The sequence below is a fragment of the Eucyclogobius newberryi genome, unplaced genomic scaffold (assembly GCF_026437365.1).
Source record: "Eucyclogobius newberryi isolate DKJ021-1_F unplaced genomic scaffold, fEucNew1.0.hap1 SCAF_19, whole genome shotgun sequence".
In the NCBI taxonomy this organism is placed as follows: Eukaryota; Metazoa; Chordata; class Actinopteri; order Gobiiformes; family Gobiidae; genus Eucyclogobius; species Eucyclogobius newberryi.
The window spans coordinates 25,782,618-25,809,072 of record NW_027315823.1 but is presented as its reverse complement, the minus strand read 5'-3'; the positions used below and the strand labels follow the sequence as shown (position 1 = coordinate 25,809,072).

At 38.7% G+C, this 26,455-nt stretch overlaps 1 protein-coding gene across 2 annotated transcripts in view; it reads right to left on the bottom strand.

Annotated features, from left to right (window-relative positions):
* LOC140365875 (sodium-coupled neutral amino acid transporter 3-like) overlaps positions 1 to 23,720 on the bottom strand; it is a 35,379-nt gene extending 11,659 nt beyond the window's left edge. The window contains exons 1-13 of one of the 2 annotated variants that reach the window (XM_072452456.1): positions 23,585 to 23,720; positions 15,023 to 15,177; positions 13,922 to 13,942; positions 13,735 to 13,816; positions 13,544 to 13,659; positions 11,692 to 11,765; positions 11,510 to 11,602; positions 10,455 to 10,536; positions 7,847 to 7,929; positions 5,965 to 6,023; positions 4,478 to 4,651; positions 4,050 to 4,129; positions 3,870 to 3,970 (exon numbers count right to left, since the gene is read on the bottom strand). In XM_072452456.1, coding sequence (XP_072308557.1) covers positions 3,870 to 3,970; positions 4,050 to 4,129; positions 4,478 to 4,651; positions 5,965 to 6,023; positions 7,847 to 7,929; positions 10,455 to 10,536; positions 11,510 to 11,602; positions 11,692 to 11,765; positions 13,544 to 13,659; positions 13,735 to 13,816; positions 13,922 to 13,942; positions 15,023 to 15,126 — 1,069 coding nt within the window. In that variant the 5' untranslated portion in view covers positions 15,127 to 15,177; positions 23,585 to 23,720. The remainder of the gene's footprint in view (positions 1 to 3,869; positions 3,971 to 4,049; positions 4,130 to 4,477; positions 4,652 to 5,964; positions 6,024 to 7,846; positions 7,930 to 10,454; positions 10,537 to 11,509; positions 11,603 to 11,691; positions 11,766 to 13,543; positions 13,660 to 13,734; positions 13,817 to 13,921; positions 13,943 to 15,022; positions 15,178 to 23,584) is intronic. The other variant, XM_072452457.1, reaches the window with a different exon arrangement.
* Between the last annotated feature and the right edge of the window lie 2,735 nt (positions 23,721 to 26,455).

Here is a 26,455-nt window from a genome sequence, read left to right as displayed (position 1 = left end):
CTTTTCAGCCGGTCGATCGCGATCGACGCATTGGGCACCCCTGCTTTATATACTGCTCTACTACCTTGTGCAATTTAAAGTTGTGTAATAAAAAGCTTCAGTTGTAGTCATCTGGACTCAGTTTGAAAAATTAGACGTTTTGACTCTCATCCAAGAGTCATTGTCAATAAAAGAATTTAGATCGAGAACTCCGATATTAATACTGTTCTGTGGTAAGACCCGCCCATTGGGCGGAGCCTTCCTGAAGTAGAAAGAGTTGTTAGTTTCAACAGAAACTCCCCCCTTGTATCTACCGAGCTAGCCTATTCAGAATCTTAATGGGCTATTAGAATCCTCTTTGTCTTTGTGAGACCCTGGCTCAACCACCCTGAGTACCTGATTAGCATCTAAATGTCCTGGTCCTGGTCCTCTACCTTTCCAGGGGTTCAGTAACCCATTATAAATAACACAAAGATTAAACCTTAGCCCTCCATTTCTGTTTAAAGAAGGTCTTTCTTTTTTAACAAAAATAGCTTCCTTGACTCCTCTTTCAAACCATCTTTTCTCCCTGCTTAAAACCTTCACCTCACCGTCTTCAAACGAGTGATTAGAGGCTTCAAGATGGAGATGCACGGCGCTCTGAGGTCCTGAACTAGTATTTCTTCTGTGCTGATAAAGCCTCTTGTGTAGAGGCTGTTTTGTCTCACCTATGTACCGTTCTTTACAGCTTTCTTCACTGCATTGGATCGAATAAACTACATTGCTCTGTTTTTGAGTCGGCAACTTGTCCTTAGGGTGAACCAGTTTTTGTCTTAAAGTGTTTCCTGGTTTAAAATAAACAGGGACTTCGTGTTGTCTAAAAATTCTCTGCAGTTTTTCCGACAGGCCAGACACATAAGGGATAGAAACACCCTTCCTTCTCTGTTCAGTTTCCCTTTTGTCCTGCTTCTTGGTTCTCTTCACTCTGTTGAGAGCCCAAGCGGGGTAACCACAGGCTGAGAGGGCATTTCAGACATGTTTTTCCTCTTTCTTCTTGCCCTCTGAGCTGGTGGGCACACCTTGAGCTCTGTGTTGTAAGGTTCTGATCACACCCAAGCTTGTGCTGTAGTGGGTGGTTGGAACCAAAGAGCAGATACTGGTCCGTGTGTGTAGGTTTCCTGTATACTTCTATTTGGAGTTTCCCGTCCTCTCCTCTGATCGTGGAACAATCAAGAAAGGCCAAGCGATTCTCCTTAGCGTCTTCTCTTGTAAACCTGATATGTGGGTCCACAGCATTGATGTGATCAGAGAAGGTTTCCAGCTCTTGTTTCTTAATTGTTACAAAAGTATCATCGACATAGCGGAGCCACAGTTTTGGGGCTATGCCTGAGAATGAGGCCAGTGCCTTCTTCTCAAAGTGCTCCATGTACAGGTTGGCCACTATGGGAGAGACGGGCGAGCCCATGGCACAGCCATGAATCTGTCTGTAAAATTGTCCCCGGAATTGAAAGTAAGTGGTGTTCAGACAGATGTCCAACAGTTTACATATGTGTTCAGGTGTCAGTTTGGTCCTTTCCTGTAGGGTGGTGTCTTCCTGCAGTCTGATCCTCACTGCTGCTACTGCATCAGAGGTCAGGATGCAGGTGAACAGGGACACCACATCATATGAAACCATGAGGTCATCTGGGTCCAGTTGGAGATGTTTCACTTTATCCACAAAGTTGTGCGTGTTTTCCACATGATGTACCGAATTCCCCACAAGCGGAGCCAATATAGTTGTTAAATGCTTGGCCACATTGTAAGTGATGGAATCTGTGCTGCACACTATGGGTCTGAGTGGAACCTCCTTTTTGTGTATTTTTGGAAGGCCATAAATGCAGGGCATGGCTTCACCAGGATACAGTCTGTAATACAGAGGCCGGTCTATCACTTCCTCTTTTTCCAGCCTTTGTAAACAGTCTATCACTTTCTTCTTGTAGCCACTGGTCGGATCTCTTTTCAAGCGCTTGTATGTGGTCGTGTCCTCGAGGAGGGTGTGGACTTTGGCTTCGTAATCAGCTGCGTTGAGAATCACAGTGCAACGTCCCTTGTCTGCTGGGAGGATGTTGATGCTATGATCTTTTTCCAGTGCTGAAAGTGCTTTTCTCTCTTCAGATGTGATATTTGAAGGCGGTGGTTTGGCACTCTTCAGAGTCGCTGTGACACGTAACCTCAGGTCTGCAGCCTCCGATTCAGTTATTTTGTTGTTTCTAATTGCCGTTTCAGTGGCTGTGATGTAGTCCTCTGTAGGGATGTGTTTAGAGGTGACAGAAAAGTTGAGGCCTTTAGAAAGCACCTCCTTTTCTGCCTGTGTCAGAACACGATCTGATAGGTTCTTAATCCAATTGTTTTTGCTGGTCGCTAATTTGTCTGTCTCAGTCCTAATGTCTAGCTCGACCTCACCTGCATTCTTTTTGTTCAAAAGAATGTTGAACTTCTTGATTTGGCGTTCTTTGCTCTTCCTGTGCTGTGCTTCTTGTGCTGTCTGTGTAAAATCCAGCACTCTTTTGAAAGCTTCTTTCTCGATTGTTCCACGATCAGAGGAGAGGACGGGAAACTCCAAATAGAAGTATATAGGAAACCTACACACACGGACCAGTATCTGCTCTTTGGTTCCAACCACCCACTACAGCACAAGCTGGGTGTGATCAGAACCTTACAACACAGAGCTCAAGGTGTGCCCACCAGCTCAGAGGGCAAGAAGAAAGAGGAAAAACATGTCTGAAATGCCCTCTCAGCCTGTGGTTACCCCGCTTGGGCCCTCAACAGAGTGAAGAGAACCAAAAAGCAGGACAAAAGGGAAACTGAACAGAGAAGGAAGGGTGTTTCTATCCCTTATGTGTCTGGCCTGTCGGAAAAACTGCAGAGAATTTTTAGACAACACGAAGTCCCTGTTTATTTTAAACCAGGAAACACTTTAAGACAAAAACTGGTTCATCCTAAGGACAAGTTGCCGACTCAAAAACAGAGCAATGTAGTTTATTCGATCCAATGCAGTGAAGAAAGCTGTAAAGAATGGTACATAGGTGAGACAAAACAGCCTCTACACAAGAGGCTCTATCAGCACAGAAGAAATACAAGTTCAGGACCACAGAGTGCCGTGCATCTCCATCTTGAAGCCTCTAATCACTCGTTTGAAGACGGTGAGGTGAAGGTTTTAAGCAGGGAGAAAAGATGGTTTGAAAGAGGAGTTAAGGAAGCTATTTTTGTTAAAAAAGAAAGACCTTCTTTAAACAGAAATGGAGGGCTAAGGTTTAATCTTCCTGTTATTTATAATGGGTTACTGAACCCCTGGAAAGGTAGAGGACCAGGACATTCAGATGCTAATCAGGTACTCAGGGTGGTTGAGCCAGGGTCTCACAAAGACAAAGAGGTTTCTAATAGCCCATTAAGATTCTGAATAGGCTAGCTCGGTAGATACAAGGGGGGAGTTTCTGTTGAAACAAACAACTCTTTCTACTTCAGGAAGGCTCCGCCCAATGGGTGGGTCTTACCACAGAACAGTATTAATATCGGAGTTCTCGATCTAAATTCTTTTATTGACAATGACTCTTGGATGAGAGTCAAAACGTCTATTTTTTCTAACTGAGTCCAGATGACTACAACTGAAGCTTTTTCTACTATGGAACACGCCTGGACGAATGAGGGATTACACCGACATATTGTGTAATAAAATTTCAACCAAATCCATGCAAATATCATAATTTCTGGGTTTTCAAATAGAGAACTAAACAATATTCAACATCCATGCAACATAGTTATTTGACCCCAACCCAGCATTTGAAACAACATTATCCAACAACGGGAGCTTTGATTATTGAGCAACTATTATTATCTATTGTAAATATTGACTTCAGAAGCCATTGTCTCACCATAAAAGGTCAGGTAGCCAAACAGAGCTGCCAGGAAGTACATTGTGTACATTACTAAGATGGAAAGGTTGGACACTTTCTGCATTCTCTTCTGTGTTGGGCTAAAATCACAGCACAAAATCAGTGGATAAAAAGGGATGGTCCTCGCTGAAAGATTAAGGTATGGTTAGGTTGACTCACTTGTGCAGCTCAGTGTAGATGGGCAGAACTTCTGGGTGACAAACAAAAGCAAAGGCCAAGATGGGGATTGTGTAGGCGGTCTGTAAACAGATAATATTAACAATGACTTTGTTCAAGCACAAATAAGGCCACCTGTCCAACATGCAGCCCTATTGTTTGACCATGTTATACAGCATCGCCCTTAACCACAAAAATATTTGCTCTAAACATTGCATTTGTCGCTCTGAGCCTTTTTCTGGAGTTCATGAGTTTTCAGTGTTTTCTGCAGTTTTATTCTTGATTATAAAAATGTTTACAGATTGGAACAGCTTGAGCAAACAGGTTTTTGTTTTTTGTATCATCTGACCCAGCTGTCATTGGCATCAATATAGTCTTTATTATAAATAACGCATAAATAACACAACATTGTAACAACAAAAAACTCTCACCTGGGAGTTGAGGGTGAACATTTGTGGGGTACAGTGGGCGTCATCCTCAGCAGGAACCGCCCCGTTGATATACTCGTGGGCGTGGCTGGAGACGTTTACAGCGTGATGAGTGGCTGTGCTGTTCATGGAGAACTCCTCGAATGGGCAGGGGATCTGAAACTTCTTATAGATGACCTACAGAAACACACACAAACACAACGTTAAGTCCAAGCAAAGGTTTTGTATTTGTCTTAAAGGTGAACAAGCTCACTTTCCTCTGAGGGTGTGACACTATGACACTATTGTTACCATGGAGGCAAGAAGGCCAAGCAACAGGATAGCGGTCTCATTTATAAAACTTTACGAGGAATTCTTACTAAAAATGTACATACGTACAAAACACAAACTTCTTCAAACTTGCTAACTTCTCTCTTCATTTAGCCTAGACCACCTTCTGCCTCATTTCTTTTTTGGACAACATTTTGCTCATTTCCATGTCAGGTTTTCTTTTTACAGATCACAAACTTAATGTGGAAACTCAATTACGCAACATTTTAGTACGTAAACATGCTTATGGTCTGCATGTTACCGTGGGTTCTCTCCGGGTTCTCCGGCTTCCTCCCGCCGTCCAAAGACATGCATGTGGCAACTCTAAATTGTCCCTAGTGAATGAATGTGAGAGTGAATGTTCTCTGTGTTAACAGAGACATGGACACACAAAGTCACTGGGATAGGCTCCAGTCACTCGCGACCCCTAACGGGAACAAGCAGTAGAAAATGAATGAACACATGCTTTATAAATGAGACCCCCGAGCTGTGAAAATGCAAACCCAGTAAGAAGGTGTGTTTATCATGTACTGAACAATAATAGTGTGCCTTTAATGATTGCAAAGCTAAGAATGAAAGCAAAGACGTTCCATTTTGGTTTTAGAAAGATGAGCTTGCAATGCTACTTACAGCATTGACTACATGTAAAATGCTCATTCACACAGTTAACAGTTAACACTGTTTGTGTTGACACAACTCGCACAATAATAGTAGTAATAATAATAGTAAAAAAAAACCCCGATATAAATAGAATTATAAATAAGTGAAGGATAAAAAAACCATCAACTTTTAGAGTGAGTTCAAACTTGTAAAACACCACATTGGAACTAAACTCCACTCCAACTAAGACTAAACCAGGAACAATTTTAACATACCCTTAGAGTTTAGACTGGAAATGTTGAGTCAACATTTTTTTTCTTTCCCTTTTGAGATTGAAGCCTATGCTGTTCTTCAGATTTACCTCTAATTCCCTAACTTTGAATGACGTCTGCACATTTGATAGCCCATTGCACAACACCTGAGATAGGTACATCAAGTTTATTGTCTGGGGTGATTTTATGTACATCAAGTTCTCCGCACAGGGGCAGTGAAAGCAGAGTGCAGTGGGAAAGTGGCTGTGAACAGTATGTGTCCAGATAAGATGCCAGAGGAGCCATGTCATGTGGCTCTATCAGACTTACAGCAGAGAGGAAAAACACCATGCAGCTCAGAGAAAACCCACTGGTGTAGCCAAGGTAACCTGATAACGAAGAGAAATAAATTAGTGAGGTGGCGTTTCATGGCCGAGTCGGATCTTTTGAACGGCTCAAACTGGAAGCCATTTGTGAAAAAAGATTCATTTTCACACAGATGTGCACAGAATATAAACAAGACACAGCACAGGAGCAGAGAATGCTACGGGTTTTATGGTGTTTACTCCAAAAACTATTTGCCAAAAATGTCTGTGTAGACCTTCAGTTGTCCAGGTCGGTTAAATGGCAAAAGAAAATTTAATTCTGTCAACATCTTGAAACATTTTTTTCATTGATAGACTTAATTTTTTCTTTTGCTTTTTGGCAAAAATGTTCTGTATTGTAGCAAGTTTAATTTTGATTAAACAGATGGAAACAACATCAAACGCATCATATTTGTTCATGATTAAAAAGAAACTGCAAAATGACTCAGATCTAAATTATGTAAACGCTGTGAGTATCTAGTAGTGCTGTAAATGTTTGCTCATTAAGTTGATTAATCATTTGATAGAGTCAACCAAACCTTTTATTACTCTACTGAATGTTTTATGGGGTTATAAACATTTATATGGACAACAGGAGAATACACACTGAGTTAAGATGGTTTTTTTGGAGTGACTGATCCATGTTTTGTGCTTTGTAGGACAATTTCTTGGTATGCCACGTTATGATTCAGTGAACTTATACAATTTTAGGATATTTTGTGTCATTTTGGGCGGGAAATATGGTCAGCACTACGCCACGCTTCATTTTAGTCCACTAACCATCACAAAGGACACGTCATTAGTCAACCAAGAGTTTCTATTTACCTAAAGCTTCATGTACATTTTATGGGTAGAGTTATGTAACTGTCATTGTCTGTGTAATTAAATGTTAATGGGTCCATTTATAAGCTAAGAATTGTTTCAGGGATGTCAAATTTACAAATGTACTTCTTAACTACTACTTAAGAGCTGAATGCAAAATGTATTTATGTTAATAATAACTATACTATAATAATACTATTTATCTACCAAATGTTTTACTGAATGTTTAGTAATAGACTTAAACTAAGCATTATTTCAACGGGTAAAAATGAGTCCCACCTGAAAAATGTATGAGATTAATAAAAATTGTAGGAGCTGTCATTCCTCTCAGTGATTACTTTATAGACAGAATGTGTTGTGGAAGTGGCAAAATACGTGCCAGTTTTTTGACAAAAATTCCACCACGTGAAACAATTTAATCAGAGTTTGAAGAGTTCAACGGGGCTTGGTAAATGAGCTTTAATTATTTCTTGTAATGATTCCGGAACTGCCCCATCAAAAACATTAAGGTTTTGTTAGAGCGGACAGGTCTAATTGGACTCCTACTGTTACTGCCGCCAGTGGATAGAGAAAAACACATTATTCAGTCTGACATTTTCGTCTGAAATGTTTGTAGGCGAGTTGAACTTAAAGCAAATTGTGCAGTAAATAAGCTACAACACAACAATTTTAAATATTATAGTGGATTTACTGAATGAAGAACTTTGAATACACGTTCTAAGCCATTGTTCAGGAGAGCCACAGTCGCCCTGGGGCAGACTCTTATGAGAAGTCCGAAATTGTATGTTGTCTTACCTGATCCAACAGAACAGAGCGACCCGAGGAAGCAAATATTAAAATGTACAGGTTTTTCCTGTTTTGTTGCTGCAATGTAAAGTTAAATTGTTGCAACATGTTCATAGATAATTGAGTAGATAAACTTAACAACAATTTTTTTCAATTATGTTTGTAGCTATGGCATGTCTTACACAAAAACAAACATACGAATTCAATGATTTTAGGTGTGCAGTGTTGGAGAGACTCACCAAGCTGCTTCATGAGAGCGAGGGGCAGGATGATACTGGCCGACACCATAATGACCAAGTAGTTTCCATTCAAGTACCACAGACTGCGGAAACAAATCAGGTTTACATTAGACAGAGCCGTGTTTTAAACAGTGGCACAGAGACACAAAGACAGGGTAAAATGATGGAAAATGTGTATTTTGCAGTAGTTTGTTTCACCGTGGTAAAAAAAAAAAAAAACTTACAATGGATGGGTTGTGTATCTAATAGATTTTTGATGTAAATACTGTATAAGTTTAATTGAATTTACCACTTTATTGTGTATTTTTGGTATGTTTGAACAATTAACTAACTTAACTCCCAAAACAAAACTATAAAAATGTATATTACTCATATCTACGTGCAGTTTTTACAGTAGAACATTGTCAAAAGTATCAAAAATCAATTTGATATTACAGCTGGATACAAACATTTTGTTATAATAAACAGCACAAATTGTGACCTTTCTCTAACAGTTTTAGAATGATCTCGACCGTTTTCAGAAGAAGAAGAAGTGTAAGACCAGAGGGTTTAATGACTAAAGTATTGTCTAGTGTCTAAAACCTTGACTAGCCATTAAAATCTGTGTTGAGCATGTTCCTTAGTATTAAAATTGAGTTTGAAACTTTAGAATTGTGCAATTGTCAGTAGACTCTGGACAGTAAACAGCAGTGGCAGCCGCAGTAGTTTATAGAGCTCAATGTCAAGCTATATACGAGAACCATCTCTTAAACCCTGTGCATAGAAGTCCTTTGTGGATATGATCCCACGTATAAGCCACTAAGCCCGTTATTCTTAACCGTTGAGGACTGAGCCAGAGCCTTGTGTCTGTGAACAATGCGATCGAGAATGCTCCCTTGAAAGCAGAGATAGTCTCGTCCTGTGTGGTTGACGTATTTAAGGTACTGGCCCTGCACACTCTGGTCAGTAGGTCATCTTTCACATGGGAGTCCAGCCAGGCCTTTTACCCAGTCCAAATTCCAAAATGTGTTTACAAGGTTGTACTGAATGTCTCAAGTGTTTGGTGATCATAAATAAAACTATATTTGAAGCTTTGCAAACTACTAGATACATTTTGATGATCTACAACTTCCCAAAGTTTACATTATATAAAGTAACAAAGGAACATCTGCATCGTTTTCTGCTAGAATGCCCCATGCCGCCATATTAGTTCCAGTGGCTAATGTGTACAAATGTAAATGCGAATGTAAAAAAATACGCATTGACTGCCCAAATTATCAATATTAAATCAGTTTCATGTCATTTTAGCTTCCCGTGCCTAGATTAATAACTGTTTGTGCCTGTTAGAAGTCTTATAGATCCAGTATGGCGCCAACTGTCCCTCTATCTGCGCTGTGAGTGCCTGTGTGACGTGACCTCCCATGGTTTACCCACTTTTTTAGTCCTTCGTGCCAACATCAAACACAATTCCAAAACATCATTATTTTCGCAAGGTTTTCCAGTTTGCAGTGCCATACCAATCCTAGATATAAATCTATTTGAGTCATATCCACATCCACAACCTTATGGCTCACCCTCCTGTTCAGCCAAAAGCACGGTGACCCCTGAAAAGAACAGTTTGTCTTGGTTGTGAAGCCTGGCCCTGGTCTAACCTGCCCTCATGCTTCACTGGGATCCACATCACCTGCTGCTGTCTGTAATGAGACCACAGACGTCAGAGCTAAGCCTTTCTACTGGATACAATGGACTTGAAAAACATCCTAATTTACAGAGACATGGCCATTTTTCTTGGTAAGTAAAAGGATCAGAAATGATTGTTGAAAAAGTTCATCTTGTATTAGGGGATCACTTCAGAACACTTCAAATGCAAATTAAAAAACATACTGTGTCTTCTTATATTATTTTTATATGGGTGAGCAGTAGCCTTTCTCAGCAGCATTAAGTGAATAAAGTAAGCATCAAGTACATTTTATTTGTATAGCGCTTTTGACAGACCAAAGTGCTTCACAGGCTACAATAAAAGCACACAACCTTTTCCAGTTCATGACCACAAACAATGACACGCAGCAATATTTTACTGAATAGTGGAAGAAATCATAAAGAAGACATTTGGAGGACAATGTAGAGTTAGTCGTTTGAACCAGTAACTCTCTGTCTCTGTGCCACATCAAAGGTCAAAATAGTAGAACCAAATCGGAATCGCGTGATACAAAAAGTGGTTCTAATTGTTTGTATTGAAATAACATAAAGCATTGAGAAGTGCTTTGCGTCCACTGGGGGGACTGTATTTCCATTCCCATTTGATAGCCGAGTTTGTTTTTAGATTTCGAGGTAGCAGCTGGGCTCTCTCTGAGCCCCTGCATGGCCTCTCTGTCCCGGGCTGAAAGTGACGCGCAAATGCCAGACACTGTTCGATTTACGTCAAAGGCGTGTATAAACGTAGCCAAAAATGTCCTCCTTCTGATCAACCAATCACAGCGCAGAACTGTCATCACACCCCCACCGTGGATGTGAATCAATGAATGGTGCAACCTTTGAGTTTTCACTGCCCTCCAACTGGACCGAGCCCCTCTGAACTGGCAGCACGAGCCCACGTCACATGCCACGAGTGGAAAGCATCAATACTCACTCGGAGCTGGGGTCGGCCTTCAGGAAAGCCTGGATCACAAGAGGCAGCTCGGATTTCACAATGTACAGGTAGCTCGACATGGCTGTAACAGAAAAGACCAGTGAGGTTAGTTTTTTTAATAAAACTCATGAGAGCTATCTATGGATCAGATCTATGGAGAGGAAAGCATGTTCATGTTTTTGAATGTATTTGGGGGAGAAAACAAATAAACACCTTTTACATGGGTCTGCAACCTTTAACTGCAAAAGAGCTGCACTGGAACCAAACCAAATGAAAGTAAAAACGAAAGTAGTGTTTAAATTCAAACTTCATAAACTATCCCCTCTGTTATTTTTTCAATACATTAATTTGAGTAAATATTGCATAAATCCCAAGAGGTTTTCAACTAAAATAATTTACTTTTCTATTCTGGTGCTTTTTAGATGGAATATCATTAAAAACTCATCGCACAGTTTATTATGAGGGCGCCCCCACAGTTCATTTCCCTGCTCCGCCCCTGCTCCAGGGCCCCCCAAAGTGTAATGTGAGTGGTGGCATTGAATTAACAGTTTGACCCACTGGCACTCATCACTGCCCATTTCTCAATCGGGACAACATGATTAAACATGCTGATTTAATACTGGTACAGTATTACACCTCCTTTAAAGGACTTTGTAAAAGGTTCTAGAGGTGATTGTTCAGAAAAGGTTCTGCTTTTGGACAGCTATCGTTTGCATACAGGTCTGCCCATATAAGAGAGCTGTCAGCACTGGCAGCATGTTCTAAAGTTCTAAGAAATGGAGGGTCAAAGATGTCCCCATGGGTAACTTTAGTATTGAGTTGTTGGTTTAATGAAATGTTCCTTTATTTGATATGTGTACTGAATGTGCCGATGTGTGACCTTTCTGTGACTGTTGCTGTTTTTTGTCCTGTAGATATTTTTACATCAGCCTGACATGGGGCTGAAGATGGAATTAGCCATGTTGGCTATAATCTTTAGGTATTAAGATGCATAATGTTCATTAATATGTGTTGTCCCTTTACAAATAAATAAAAAGCAAATACTGTGTCCTCACCTCCGATATTCTGCAGAGTAATTGCAATCCCAGCGGCCATTTTTCCTGGAGTGCCAAACGCTCTGTACCCCAGCTGTTCATAAGCTCTGATTCCTGGTAAAGTTATTGGTGCTCAGTCATTGGTCTAAATTATATTGTAATAGATATATATTTTTTTTTTTTCAAAGAGCAAGAAGGCTTACCCACAATCCCTGAGGCCTTGAGCATCAGGTGAATGGAGTAACACGACAAGCCAGCAACAGTGGTCAGAAGAAACCTGGAAGAAACACAACAGGGACGTCATAATCAACCGTCTACTAAATCATATTCATAATTGTGTTACTTATTTGCATTCACTTAGGCCTTTCTATCTATTAATAGCAGACAGAGATGATCAGCTGGGGCTCTTTCAGAGGGTACGTGAACAGCTAGTGATTTCTAAATAAATAGTCCGTTTCATCCACTGTTTGTGCTTTTAGGTATAAGTTCTTGGACACAGCTACTTTAGCCATGGCATGTAGTCCTGGGATCTCATTTATAAAGCATCTGTATAAGAATGTTATGCACATGATTTCCCACTTTAAGTTTGTGATCTATAAAAACAACAACTTGTCCAGTGAGACTAAGAGAAGTATTGTGATTTTGTAAGAATTCAACTGCTACATTCACGTTTTATAAATTAGACTAGGTTTAGATTTGGTGCAATTAGAAAAGTCAAATATTTGTATGTGTGGTAAACATTTTAGAGTCACTATTTTACAAAGACATGATGTGAATGTGAGTCCCTCCTGATTGATGCAAGCATGGAAACACAGAGACTGAATTGCCAACCTGGTTTAGAAAGGCTACAGACAGTCAAGTGGCTCATCAATATCATGTGTTTTGGGACTGTCCTATTATTCAGCAATACTGGACTGAGATTAACGACCGATATTCAATTTGTAATATTTATTCCATTTGCGGAGAATATAAAATCACAAATTGCAGTCTTTTTTTTTCATTTTGCTAACTGTGATTGTGACCAATTAAATAGATACTTTGCTTTTAATCTTGCAGCCCTACACTTTGCCCCCATATGTATTTGAGAAATAAGCTGCTCAACTCTATATTTATACAACATACAGAATCCATCATGTCCTGTCAACTCCTCCAGGATGATTAAGTTACATCAAACCAGTGGACGCCACATATATTTAGGCAGCACAAATGCCGTCGCTTTACTGTCATTACTTGCAGGATGTTCTGACTTGCCCGTTACAGCCGACAAACCACAACATATAGATCCTACTTCCTGTCTTTGACTATTCTGGACTTGCCCTTTCACCAACTGCAGCTACATAAACAGTGTCTACGTGACCAAAACAACCAGGGTTATGGTAACGAGGCGTGCAGATGATCTAGTTATTTTGAGCTTGGCCTTTTTTGGGGGCATGTCTGTGTGGTAACCGTGGCAGCGCTGGGGCCTGGGAAGAGGGTCAGAAGGTGTCAAAAATCCTTGTGGTGATGCAACTTCTGCTTCCTCTGCACGTGGGAAGGTGCCCCATACATCCAAACATTGCTCACTTCTTTTTTGTCATGTAATAAATGTGATAACCTTAGACTTAGGGGTGGGCAATATATTGAAATTTGAATAAGATGGTGAAGATTGTTTTGAAGATATGCAAAGCTTGAATATTGAATATATAATTTGTAGTATAAAACAAAACAAAAAAAGCTATGAAATGGGTTGATTATAAAGGCAAAATTGAATAAGTCATGTTGTAAACTTTCAAATAGGGGCGTAGGGTGATGTTTCTGGACTTGTGTGATTAGTTTCCGGATATTTCATATTTGTCTGGTTATCAAACCTCAACTAATATGCTTAAAGACGTGTTATATTACATTTCTGTTGGACTGACAAAAAGAATTGTATGACTTATAGCTATCAATACTCCAAAAAGTGACAAATTTGTATCTATGCCACCCACAGCCTTTTATTAGATAACAATGGCGACAAAACAACCACACTAAAATATATCAGATAATCTAATAAAGGAAAGCTAGAGCTGTACTTACAGAAAGAGGAGAATGCCTGTGTTGGCCATGGCATAGGCCAGACCAAGGATCCCACTGCCCATAATGGCATTTCCCAGGTTAAAGACAGACATGCCAAAAGAGGTCTTGCCTTCAAACTGAGGAAGAATTACACGTATTATTCATATAAAATAGTATCAATATGACTACATTGTTTAGACGTTCTTCCGTACGTCAGTGAATCGTATGGGCTTCTTTCCATCACCATTGGGTAAAAACTCTGCACTTTCCAACGCTCCATCGGGGTCGTCATATCTGAAGGACAAAAAGATGAATGTGATACACTAAACATGTTTCACCATTTATGTTATTGTGCAGGATGATGCATTTAAAAGATGCCCTCCACACATAAGTGCATACCTGACAGGTGACAGGCCATTTCTGAACAAGGATCCACCCGGTGTCAAAAAGAACCCAAAGCAAAAACATGCATTTGAGAGATCAAACAGGGAAAGGAAATAAGAGCCTGGTCAGTCATTTGTCTTTCTCAATGTGTTTCATAAAAGCCACAGCTCCAGAAAGTTTACAATCATTTTAGTAGGCGACTAGTCAAACGTTTATTCTTATTGGGCATTGTCACTCATTTCTAAATAAAGAAATAAAGGTTCAACTATAGTGACTGAATGCTTCCAGATAGAGAATACTTATGTGTATCATTAATGAAAATCTGAAATTCTTTAATAATTATGTCATTTTTTTTTACCGTATTTATTCCTCTGCCTTTTTTTTTTGTGAGTGCTTTTGGGCACTTTCTCAATTGCACACTCACCACAAAATATGGACTTAACCAAGACTAAACACAAATCTAAACCTGGTCTAGAGCAGAACTAAACAAGCACTAGAACAAGTTCAAACCAAGTCAACATCAGGTATACAATTGTCAACAGTCAGTCTGTTCTGTTCGATTACAACTATTGCAAAAAAATATGATTAAGATTATTTTTCATAGTCAACTTGTCACATTAGTTGATTAATCGTTGCAAAATCTGATTACCGTTAATTTTTACAATTTGTTTGATCATGATTTGGAAATAATTGTAATACGATGTTTTTTTTCTCACAATAATCGTCTCACAAATTATATCATCTCTTATCCACTCATAGTAACAAAGATGTAAAGATAGTTCAATTAGTTTAATCTTTTGCTTGGTTTAGTCCCGCCTCAAAATGATCTTCGAACCAAGTACTGATACTGGTAATCCGAGATCCGTATTAATTATCTGTATAAAAAGATGGAGTGAAAGATAAGTGGCTAGCCAGGCTAAGGAAGTAAGTGATACCTTCACTAAAAGACTTTCAAAAAGCCTATAATTTATCATTAGTACCAGTGGATCAATATGTAACTTGATCTGCCTTTTACACAAGTAACAGCAAGACTACCATGCGGTGTTACCAAGACAGACAGACAAACAAGCAAGCAAAAAAACAAAACTAAACATGTGTTCAAAAGGGAAGACTCACTGATCCTCGTCCAGCTGCGTCTTCATTGGGGCTGAAGCATCGTCCCCAAAATCATGACTTTTACCGTTGGATAAAATGTTCATCTCCGACTGAGACGGCTCCATTTTGATTCGGACGACTCACTTTGGCACAGGATTTGTTGTTTATTTACAGATCTGTGAAAAAGGTAAGAGGGAGTTTTAAATAGCCTGGAATTGAATTGTTTATTAGTGTATACGTGTAATTTTCCAAAACATTTTCCAAACCGGCAATTTGTGTTGGAAAATAATTTTAACGTATAATTTTGTTCAAAATTGATGCCAATATGAATTTCTTAATTCATAATTCATATTATTAATTCATATTATTGATTAGTAATTATTCTGGTCTCAATAGATTAAAAAAACAAAAGCGGTAAAAAGAAATTAGAAAAAAATATTAAAATGTTAGAAGCAAAATTAACTAATTTCAATTCAATCTCCAAAATATGAAGTGCTTTTTATCCGTTTTTTTGTGTCACATTAACTTAACATTAACACACTACTTTGTCATTCAAATTTCAAAAGAACAATGATGATCTAAAAGACATTGTGAATGAAAGTGAGATAAGGATTTTGTTTGGTTTTAATAGTCGTGAATATTTTTTTCTTCTCACAATAATCATAACTCAGACATTTCATATTGTGACATTCCTACAGTTAAAAAGAATATTTAAACAGATTATATGTTCCACTTTTACTATTTCATGCCAAAACAGGTGTGACACCTGAACATAAAATAGTTTTTGCAGTGACTAGGACTGACTCACTTGTTTAGGCAGAACACCTCCCACAACTTGACTTTTCAGTTCAGTGTTCGTCGCTAACAGCAACTGCAGCAGGTTTTTTAACACTACTCAGATTTGCTCTTTATTTTGTGTTCTTCCTGTCATTTGCAGTTCTTTTCTATCATCCAGATTCAGTAAAATAGTTTCTTAAGTTGTGAGGCAAGATCTGCAATGTACTGAGTAATGCAAATAGACCATCACACAATAGTCGATTTACATCATACAATTTCCGACCCACCAAATGTAGGCACGCCCAGATACATTTTAATACACAATTGTACTTTCAATCGAGGAATGGTCTGAGATTGGTTATTATTTTTTTTTGTTTACCGATAATAACATTTGTTTTGCTGATATCAATAGCAAGAATTTAAAATCTATAGCAAGACTTACAGATAATGTATTGCTCTTCTATTTGAACAAGTGTCAAAAGGATAGAAAATCGAAATTAAAATTTTGAGAATCAAGTGTAGTCCACACTTCCTTTTCAAGATCGAGTTTGAAATGTGACTAATAGTGACTTATCTGAAGTCACTAGTCTCTTTAGTAAAAGGACACATCTGAAGCACAGTAAGGACACACTTAACTTATTTCAGCTTCTGAAAAAACAGATCCCTAATAAACATATAAGGGATCTGCACTTTTGCCTGATGCCTAAACCTCAACACATGACCATATCTTCTCGATATCGGGATACTCCCAAAACATACAGAGATATCAATGTGTGTCAATATCACACACCTACAACTAGCTCCAATACTACAATACGGAGTGATTGCAGAGTGTGAGCACGGCGCCGTCCTCACGCTCTAGGCCTAATTGTGTTGGTGAGTTCAGAGGGTCCTGGCTGACATAATGCAGATGTGTTGCTGTGCGCCTGCTGCCATTGTACGACGGCTCAATTGTTTCCACATTGTACTCTCAGCCAAAGATCACTGTTACTGCTATTTATACTTCAAACAAGACACACATTCATTCTGCAGTACTGATCCTGCAAAAATAAACTACGTGTCCAGAGCATAAAACCATTCATGATATATAACGAGAGGAACAACAAAAAAGTACACTTGTTGCAGCTACTTGGAGTAACATGGCTACAAATACTTGTACTACAACTCTAGTGGCATAGTTGTTAGCAGCCTGCCTCATTACAAGACGGTCCTGGGTTATTGATTTGATTATTTAAGAAATATATGGTTATTTCCTACCAATATATGTTGTACACATATTTTATTACTATTATAAGTAAAACATGCAGTATATGGTTTAAACATCTATGTATACGTGGGTAATAAATAATGTATATCTTTACGATGTGTTTAACCCAGACAGTCTGCAGCACCAGTCTGTGTCGGATCAAATGGCAGACATGTGAGGCAGGGCATCAGGGCTTTTTTTACTGTCAGATATAGTTTCTCCTGTGTAATTTCATCTGGCAACAGAGGCCCTTGTAATATTTCAGACCAGCTTTTTAAGCAACGTGTCCTTGAAATAGGCCATTTGACAAGTGTACAGTGATGAACTGGTTGTCTGATAGAAAACACAATAATGACTATTTTGAGTCTTGACTATATTTACAAAGGAATAAAGAGCAGAAGCAAAAACTGTTGGAAGAACCGAGCATCATCTTGAACCTTTTGAATCAGGCCCAGCTACAAATGAGTTGATAAATTTGAAGCATCTCACCAACCATGAAGACTTAGGATACAGATTACTATATTCACTTATCATTGAGGTTCTGCCCCTTGGAAAATGTTGGTTATATTGTAGAATTAACAGTTTTGAGCAGTTGAATGAGCAGCTTCTATGTATAAATTATGATACTAGCTAACGACCAAAGTGGTAAAGTCTACATGTTTCATGAAGTTACCTTAGAAAAAGGATTTACTGGGACTATCCTGCATTAGAGCTATTATGTCTGTGACATAAAATATAATTTAGCAACGAACAATTATTTTAGTAGTTGACTACACAGCGATTAGTTTTCGATTACCGTAGTCGAGTGAATATTATGTCCATTGAGAATGTTTTTAATGCATTGTTAACAAATGGAATATGGTGACTGGGCTACATAGAGAATATTGTATATAGTTCACTGGTCATGATTTGAAATGTTGACGCCCTATTATAGTTTAGAGACATTTATTGTAGCAATGTATGGCACCTCAGATTTTGTTATGTTGCTTACTGGGACCAGACAGAGTGGCTGTATTGAATATCCTATAGACCCCTCTCTCTGGCAGAGCAGGCTGGTGACCCCCGGTGGCTGGCATATACCCGTATGTATATAATGTAATAACTGCTTATATACTGTCTCCCTTTAGTCTTTCATCTCATACTAAGTGGAGCACAGACGCAGCACATTTGAAGTCATCACATGTCACGTCTGTCATGACCCTGTTGCTCCATAGTCATACATTGCACAGCCGTATCTGTTTCTACTGCGGAAAGTCTACACTCCTTGAAGCCAGTGTCCAGGTCTGTTAAATAACACGTACATTTGTCTGAGAGAGACACGTTCCTCCAATCCATGGACCTGTGTGGGACAGCATTTGAACTGATGGAAGCCTAAATTATGAGAAGTTACAACCGAAAAGGCAGAAATGTGGACAAAAGACCCCAAGATAAGATACCATCAGACAACAAGAAGAGATTATAATAAATACTAAACCTGTTGTAGAAACGATACACTCATTTGATCAGGTATTCATATTGAAATAAATAACACAAATAAGACAACTTTTGACCTTTCCAGAATAGTTTTGGGATATTAACTTGATCATTAACAGAACTAGTAAAAACACATTGTAATATTAAAAAAACTACTTTGTGTTGAATATTTACGTTCTATGGTCTAAAGGAGAAGTTGTATCATTGTGGTTTCAATATCAATATCGAACAGTGCCATTAGAATATAAATCAAATTTAAAAGGTTGTGTTATGACAACACAAGTTACACAGATTGATGAGGAGAGAAGTGGAAATCCAGACCAGTTTGATTTGTCACACAAGGTTTATGATTTTGTTCAAACCTGTTTAAACCTTCAACTCTTATGGTACGATAGGAACCTTGAAATATGAACTGGTACTGCACTGGATTATATTTGAATTCCGTGCAACATAATTGACAATAAATAAACTCCACATAATAATTTTGAAACTCAACTTCTTACTGGTCCATACATAGGACATAGGACAAAATGTGCACTTGCTTCCCAGTACCAACCATTAGCATGTGCCCAGTGGGGGGAAGAAGACTTTGAAAATGTATTTAGTTACAGAATACTGAATATGATACATGGTCCGATCAGAGTACAGTGTTCTGAAAACTTTTCAAACACTTGGGCTCCAGTTTGCAGCGTGTGCACCAGAGGTAATACACTATAATCAACATCCGGGTTTAATCTTCTGTGTCATCTGTATTGCCTCCTAACAGATCTCCCATTTGTAGTAAAAGAGGAGGCTTCATGTATTATTCTGGAAATTGAAGGCATAAATCAATAGCAACGCAGATGTTCTACATAACATTCAACATGATTCTGTAATTATAAACCATGTGTAAAATGTCTTTGTTTTTGTTAAAGCTTTTATGATATTTTTTCCTTTTAATAAGGAAAATGCCAAACACCAATGGTGATATCACAAAGCTAAAAGACTGTCAGGTTTAACACAAATGAATAGTAGTTACTTTAATATTACCATGGGGTCTTAAACAGGCTTTGACATCAATCAAGACCATTCTAAATCTATTCAGGAAAGAGACACTTTTGTCCAATTTATGTGATTATCCCATGGAGTGACATTGAATGGACTAGTTTTTATGCTAGTTTTAGTATCAATTAGTGTCTGGTATTGATACTTTTGACAACCCTTAAATAATCTGAAGTATGAGCTGTGGGCGGAGATAAGGGGTAGGTGAAAACTGAAATTTCCTGAGCACTAAAGCCTTAAACGCAGGACAGTGCAAGATTACTCAAACATGCATTAATCATCAAAATACAACTTCAAGTGGTTAAAGGTGAGATAAGATAAGATAATCCTTTATGGTCCACACATGGGGAAATTTGGGGAGGGTAGATACAGAGGAAAAGAACAGATCACTTATAGGAAAGGGAAAACTGCTGAGGTAAAAAAAATCAGTTTAAAAAATCTGTAAAAAACAAAAATCTAAAAAAAATCTGTAAAAAAAGTTTTTTACTGATGAGGGAAAACTGTGTCCTTTAGTTTAGCTTGAATTCATTGTCCCTGGTTTTCTCAGAATGTCCCATGATTGTTTTTCTACCAGCAGCCTGTACAAGACTGGTATTTGTAAATGAAGCATCAAAGGTCCTTAATTGTGCTTTGACTTTATGGTTAGATTACGGCCGTGTCCTCACACACCAGCAGCAGCAGATCGATGGAGCACTCACAACTAATAGCGGCAATGGAGCAGAATAAATGAAGTTACAACTACTATTTGATTACTCAATTTTCTGGACAAGAGCCAAACTTGAATGTACATTTCCCCTGAGGCCTAATTCTTTAATCTTTCTGAGGTTTCCACCAGTCAAAGTCCAAGTCGTGTTTATGTGTGAATTCAGTGGAACTTGAACTTGGTCAATATTACATGTCATAATGTCAATACCAGATATCAGAAGGTAAATGTCACTAGCCAAGTGTTGAAGTGGATATAGCTTTTAAAAGAGTAACAATATATCAAACTGAGTCCAGATGACTACAACTGAAGCTTTTTCTACTAACAATATAGACCTTACAAATGTGTGTCATCATGTGGATTAGTGGTGACTGAGCCAGTGACTGTACAGGTCATTAAAATATTATAATCATAGTATTCACTCATTTTCCATAAACTTTGGATTTGTCAGATGTAGTGATGTCAAGATTATTACGGTAGGTTAATCGATATTCAATTCTATTTACTTTTGTAACGCCCAAAATCACAACAGCGACAGTAAAAAACGGATCAAACAATATCTACAAGGACGAGAGCCGATGTCCCAGGGTCCGCTGTCCTTATAATCGGTCGTAAATACTCGATATAATCGTAAATACTCCCACATTTTTTTTGACAATTTTATAAGCAATATTGTATTAAGTATTTTGGTTCAATCTATAGTCCAGAAAATCAACCTAAATGAAAACGTTTTTGTCACATTCAACTGTATTTTGTATTTCAGAAAGACAGAAAGATACTGCAATACACCAATGTCTTATTTTTTTCAGTTTTCCTATTTTGAGGGAGGAAATGGTAAATCAGGTTCTGGACATGAGGGAACTGAACCCTTCCAGTTCCCTCATGCTCCACTTCAAGTAAAAGGGGATGGATGAACCGTGCAAATGTTTGTCGAATAAACGGGCAAAGTTTTACTGTATATAATTTCTTGAATTATATGTGGATAGTCAAAGTGAAATTAGCAGCTACTGAGAAATCTGCTTCAAACTATGGATATGATTTTGGGTGTCCTGTCTTTCTGGGTTGTATGATGTGATCTATACCTAACCCAAACAGCTTTAAGGGATAAACATTGAAAAACACACAGTTTTATAGCAGTTTATATGTATAACCCTAAATTTATCATTTCCGTTCCGCTACATTGCCCACTTTTACTACTATTTTAGGCGCCAGAATAGCCATGATTCGATCCCCAAAAGACTTTGTGGAGATTTGTTACTACAATACACTCAATCTTAACCCCAAAGGCTGTAAATATGTTGTTTTTCTTGGCAATGTGTACATGATGTGTAGTAATATGAAACTGCAGCTGGACTGTGTGAGAAACCAGACAAATGTAGACGTTACACAAACAAAGGTGCTGCAGGGTGTTATTAGGTATGGGCCATGTTAGAAGAGTAGTGTTTTAATATTATTACTATGTCTGCAGAACCTTTACATAGGCTAAGGAAGCTTCTGGGGTTGTTCCCCGTTACAACACAGGTTTTGCTGTCATAAAGGATATTAAATGTATTAAATTGTATGAACCGCTTACAAATGCTTGGTCAATAAATAATACAATTGCTGTGAGCCTGGTCCCGACACAAACAGGACTGCAGTTATTCCATAGCGACAAACAACACACATATTTAGAGTAGTTAATAAGCTAAAAGATATAGTGAACAAAACCAATGCACTTGATAAGATCAGGACGGAGGGATATGGCTGCAGATTGGAGGAAACCTTAACAATGAATGACTTGAAATAGCTTCCTAAAAATATGACCCTTGACATTGGTCAGCCTCTATCTCATTGCATGTTAAGAGTATTACAGCGCTGACCTCCACACACCTGCCCAGCCCCAAACACACGAGGACCAATGCCCAGTGATCACGGGTCAACAACCTCTATGAGTCTTATCGAGCTTTGTCCACTGTCCAACGCGATGAACTCTGCATGAGAACCTGTTTGTTTACACAGGGGCCAAGTTTAAGAGAAATGCCCTTCGTCCACACGGTAATAGATACGTGAGAAAAGTCCATCTGCTTTGTTCATCTGCCAAGCCAAAAAAGACGTATTTCCAATGTAGTTCAATCTCAATGCATTGTAATAAGCATTAATAAAACGTGTTGAATTTTTAATTGAAGCATCACAGTGCCATGGAAACTGACCCCTCAACACCCACGTCCAGTGAAGAGGCTTTTTTTCTTTTTACTGTTGCTACACAGCAGGATGTCCACAGTCAAACACACAACATAACACAGTTTAGCTACGGAAATCTGTATCGGATCGGTCAAAAACGAGTCCAGAGATAAAAGCAAATGGAAACATATTTTTTTAAACATAAAGTCTTGTCAAGAATCATTTTGCTTGTATGTAACTTGATAAAACTACAATTTAACAGTCTGCATAAGCTATTGATTTCAAAATAGGTAGAATAATAATCGAAGGATTGGATACAATAATGCAAATTGCACTGAGCATTACTAGATTATTCTAACAAGTCATTGTCTAGTCTTGTTTCCATTATCCCAAAAAGCTTACACACCAAAATATTGCCTGCATAAAATAAAAAGTGACTGATTAAAACATAAAAACAACCCGGATCCATTCATTGTATCACTGAGGATGTGAATTAAATCGAGTATCTGTCTTATTCTTATCTGTCTTATTCTAATTCTTATATCAGCGCCAGACACACACCAAAGTGATACAACTGCGCGCTGTTCCTCGTCCACCGCGTGTCAAATGACAAAAGAACGAGCTTTGGATGAGTGACTTGTGTCTCAAATATCCTTAAAACCATTAAGAAAAGACACTGTGACGTTTCAGCTGATGAAGTCTGGCTCTCACTGGCGCAAAACATGAACTAACTAACGCAGCTTTACGCACCAGCTTTACTTTCGCCTGTGCGCCATGTGGCCCCTCGTCGGACTGATCAAACACAATCCTGTGAGTGGAAGCCGTTGTGTCATGCTTCCTTCCAACTGAGAAATAAACGGTGAGTAACAATGGAACTCGTTGGCCCCGGAGATCCACAGAGCACATGGTCGTGACATCTGGATTGGCGCTCAATAGCGTGAATAAACGTGCCACTCCGTAAATAACGCACGCACACAAAGGCAAATGTTGTCTCCGGCCACGCGACAGGCTATTTAAATGTAAATATATGGCAGTATGTGAATATGGGATGGTTTTCCTTCTGGCAAAACATAATTGGTGCGCTCAGTAGTCCCGCTGGCCCCAAATGCGCAAAACAAGCGTCATGACTATCCCTGACACCAACAATTAAAAAAAAACAATTCAAATACGTGTTGAACCTTACCAAAACGCGCTCGGTTGCTTTCTTTAAGTCCACTTTAAGGATCAGTGTTTCACCCACGCGCTTTTGTGTCTGTTTTTCCAACGCTCAAAAGGAGCCGTTACTGTCGCGCCGTTTCCCTCACCGAGTCTGGAGCAGCTCACTTTGCGCTTTTGGGATCGCGGTGGACATTCTATCCCCCCAAGACGCAGGACTGTGGGGGTCGCGGCGCGTCTGAGGTCCGCCTCTTTTGTCTTTCACCCCTCCCCGCTTCGTTACACAGCCGAGCCGCGTTACTTTTCCACACGGCCATGGAGCTGGAGAAGGAGAAGGTAAAAGGTAACGGCGCAGTGCAGCCTGATGTCACCAGTTGCGCCACTTTTGCGCGGAATTGAAGCTAGAAATAAGAGTAGGTGTCTGTGTTTGTTAATTAAGATGCTTTATTTATGATCAAGAGTGAAGTATGTGTTAGTCCACGTGAAAGAGCAGACTTTTCATACTTTGCTGTTGGGAAGATCACTCTCTGCAACTATGATGGAGCTTTTTTATTTTTTTATTTCTATGTGATTCAAAAGACTATATCTTCATGCATGTTATAGTGTTGGTGATGACACTCACTGCTTTAGGTAGAAGAGAGAGGCAATTAAAAAAGTATTTCTAAGCATACTGTGAAACTGCTCTATGTGGCGCCATCTAGAGTCCATGTGGATGTACTGAAAGACACAAAGCAGGAGCAGAAGCAGAAGCAGAGGCAGAATAGGGTTTATTGCCATTTGTCATGAACAAAATTCACAGACATAGAAACTTGTTCTGGTGATTTGGTGCCGCACAAACAACCAAACATTGAACACTGAATTCAAAACAACACAACAACAGAAACATTGAACATGGAGTACAGGACTGAGCAGGACAAACACATGGCTCAGAAATATAGACAGAATACTTGGAAATATACTATTGAACAAGGTATAAGAGGTGGGTCGAGAAGACAGACAGTGAACATATTCAACAAAGGATATAATTGCTCAATTAAAAGTAAAATGGCATTAAAACAAACAAACATACAATTAGACATACAATTATATTAAGTGAAATTGTGTAACTGATTGAACTACACACTATCTTTACCAAATTCAATAATAAATACAAATTTGGTGGTATTGTGTGTTATTCGTATTGATTTTTGATTTTTTTTTTGTTAAAATGAAGGAAACTTGTTCATGCAATACATTTGACATATTCACAGATTTGATGATTAAAATGGGTCATGTTTCTTTTTCTTTTTTTCCTTTTAAGATTTTTTGGCCCGCAGGCTTAACCAGACAGGACGGATGAGAAATGGGGAATGAAAGGAACCCAGAAAATGGGTTATATTTCATAAGAAGTTTGTGCGTGTAGTGGTTTCACAAAGAAATATTGTCAAACAGGACACATTATGCAAAATCAATCAGCTTTTAACCTTGCTGTAACGTTTTTCCTCATCATTCACCTACCCCCTATCCCCGCCCACATCCCTGTACTTAGTTGTGATTATGTGAAAATTCCTCAGAGTGACACGTTTGGCTCTAAAATGTCACGTAGCCACTTTAAAAAAGATATAGATAAGTAAATGACTATCTGCTGCTTGTCACAGTTAAACTTCACTGTGAAGAGGCGGAGCTTATCAGTTCTGACGTTTTCAACAGGAAGTCAATGGACCTGCTTCGATTTCTTTTAGATAAATATTGTGGTTAACAATGAACAAAATGTAAAATTATGATCTACTTATGCTATAGTTCAATAGTATGAACCTGGAAAAAAAGCAAAGCGTGTCTCCTTTAAAATGGATTTAAAAATATCAATGTATGTGCAAAGTATCGATTATCACATCATGTATCGTAATAATGAGCCATGAATCGTATCGAATCATAAGCGACCCCGTGATTTCCCTCATTAGTTATAACACTAGGCTTATTACTGTTCCAAGCACCACACACCATCTTTGTTTCACTCAAAAATGCTTGAACTTTATACACCGTTACAGTATGTACAGTGTGTTATGTCAAATTCATCATCTGTGTTTATTGAAAGTATTATGCAAGCCGACAGTTATTCCAGGAGCGAGGGCCTGAACTCAGTGTGGAGCTACTATGATCCGATATTTTGCCGTAAAATAATAACAAAGCAAAATGAATGAAGCAGGGGAGATCCAGCCTTTGTCGACAGGAGACGGGCCTCACTGTTTAGACATATTTATGTAACACGGAGGAGGCGCAGAGCATTTTCCAAGAGATGGGAATATCAAAAGAAATGGCTCTCCACAGGGAACACATCCGAGAAGATAAAGTACAAGTGTAGAGGCTAATCCTAGTTCTTTGTTCCTTCGTTTTAACCTCTTCGGAAAATAATGACTGCATGAGCCTGTTTTACGCGTAGGAACACTGGTGTAGTCGCAGCACGGTAAAACGACCGTGTTGCTCCAGCCATCTCTCTTTATTAACAAAGTTTTACAAACAAAACTTCTTCACCTGTTTTACATGACAGGTAACAGTAGTGCGCCCCCAAGCGTCCAGGACATGCACACACATGCAAACTTCTTTTAAATAAAACACAAATGAGTTATTATGAATAACATAAAATTAAGAATGTAAAATATCAAACCATATAAAATGGCGCTTACAACAAGTGTTCACGTTTTGTTGACTGCAGAATGGTCCCTTCCACCTGTGCATTTACCCCATGGAGGAATATCAGTTTCAGATTGTATCCAGTTCCCTTTTACGTTTGGCAATGTATAGGAACTTTGTGACCATGCAAATGCTTCCCAATTTTCTTTACATTACAAATAACACCAATCTTGATAATTTTGATTTTTGGTTATGCGATTTTACTTTTTAGGAAAAAGTTAGGTTTAAT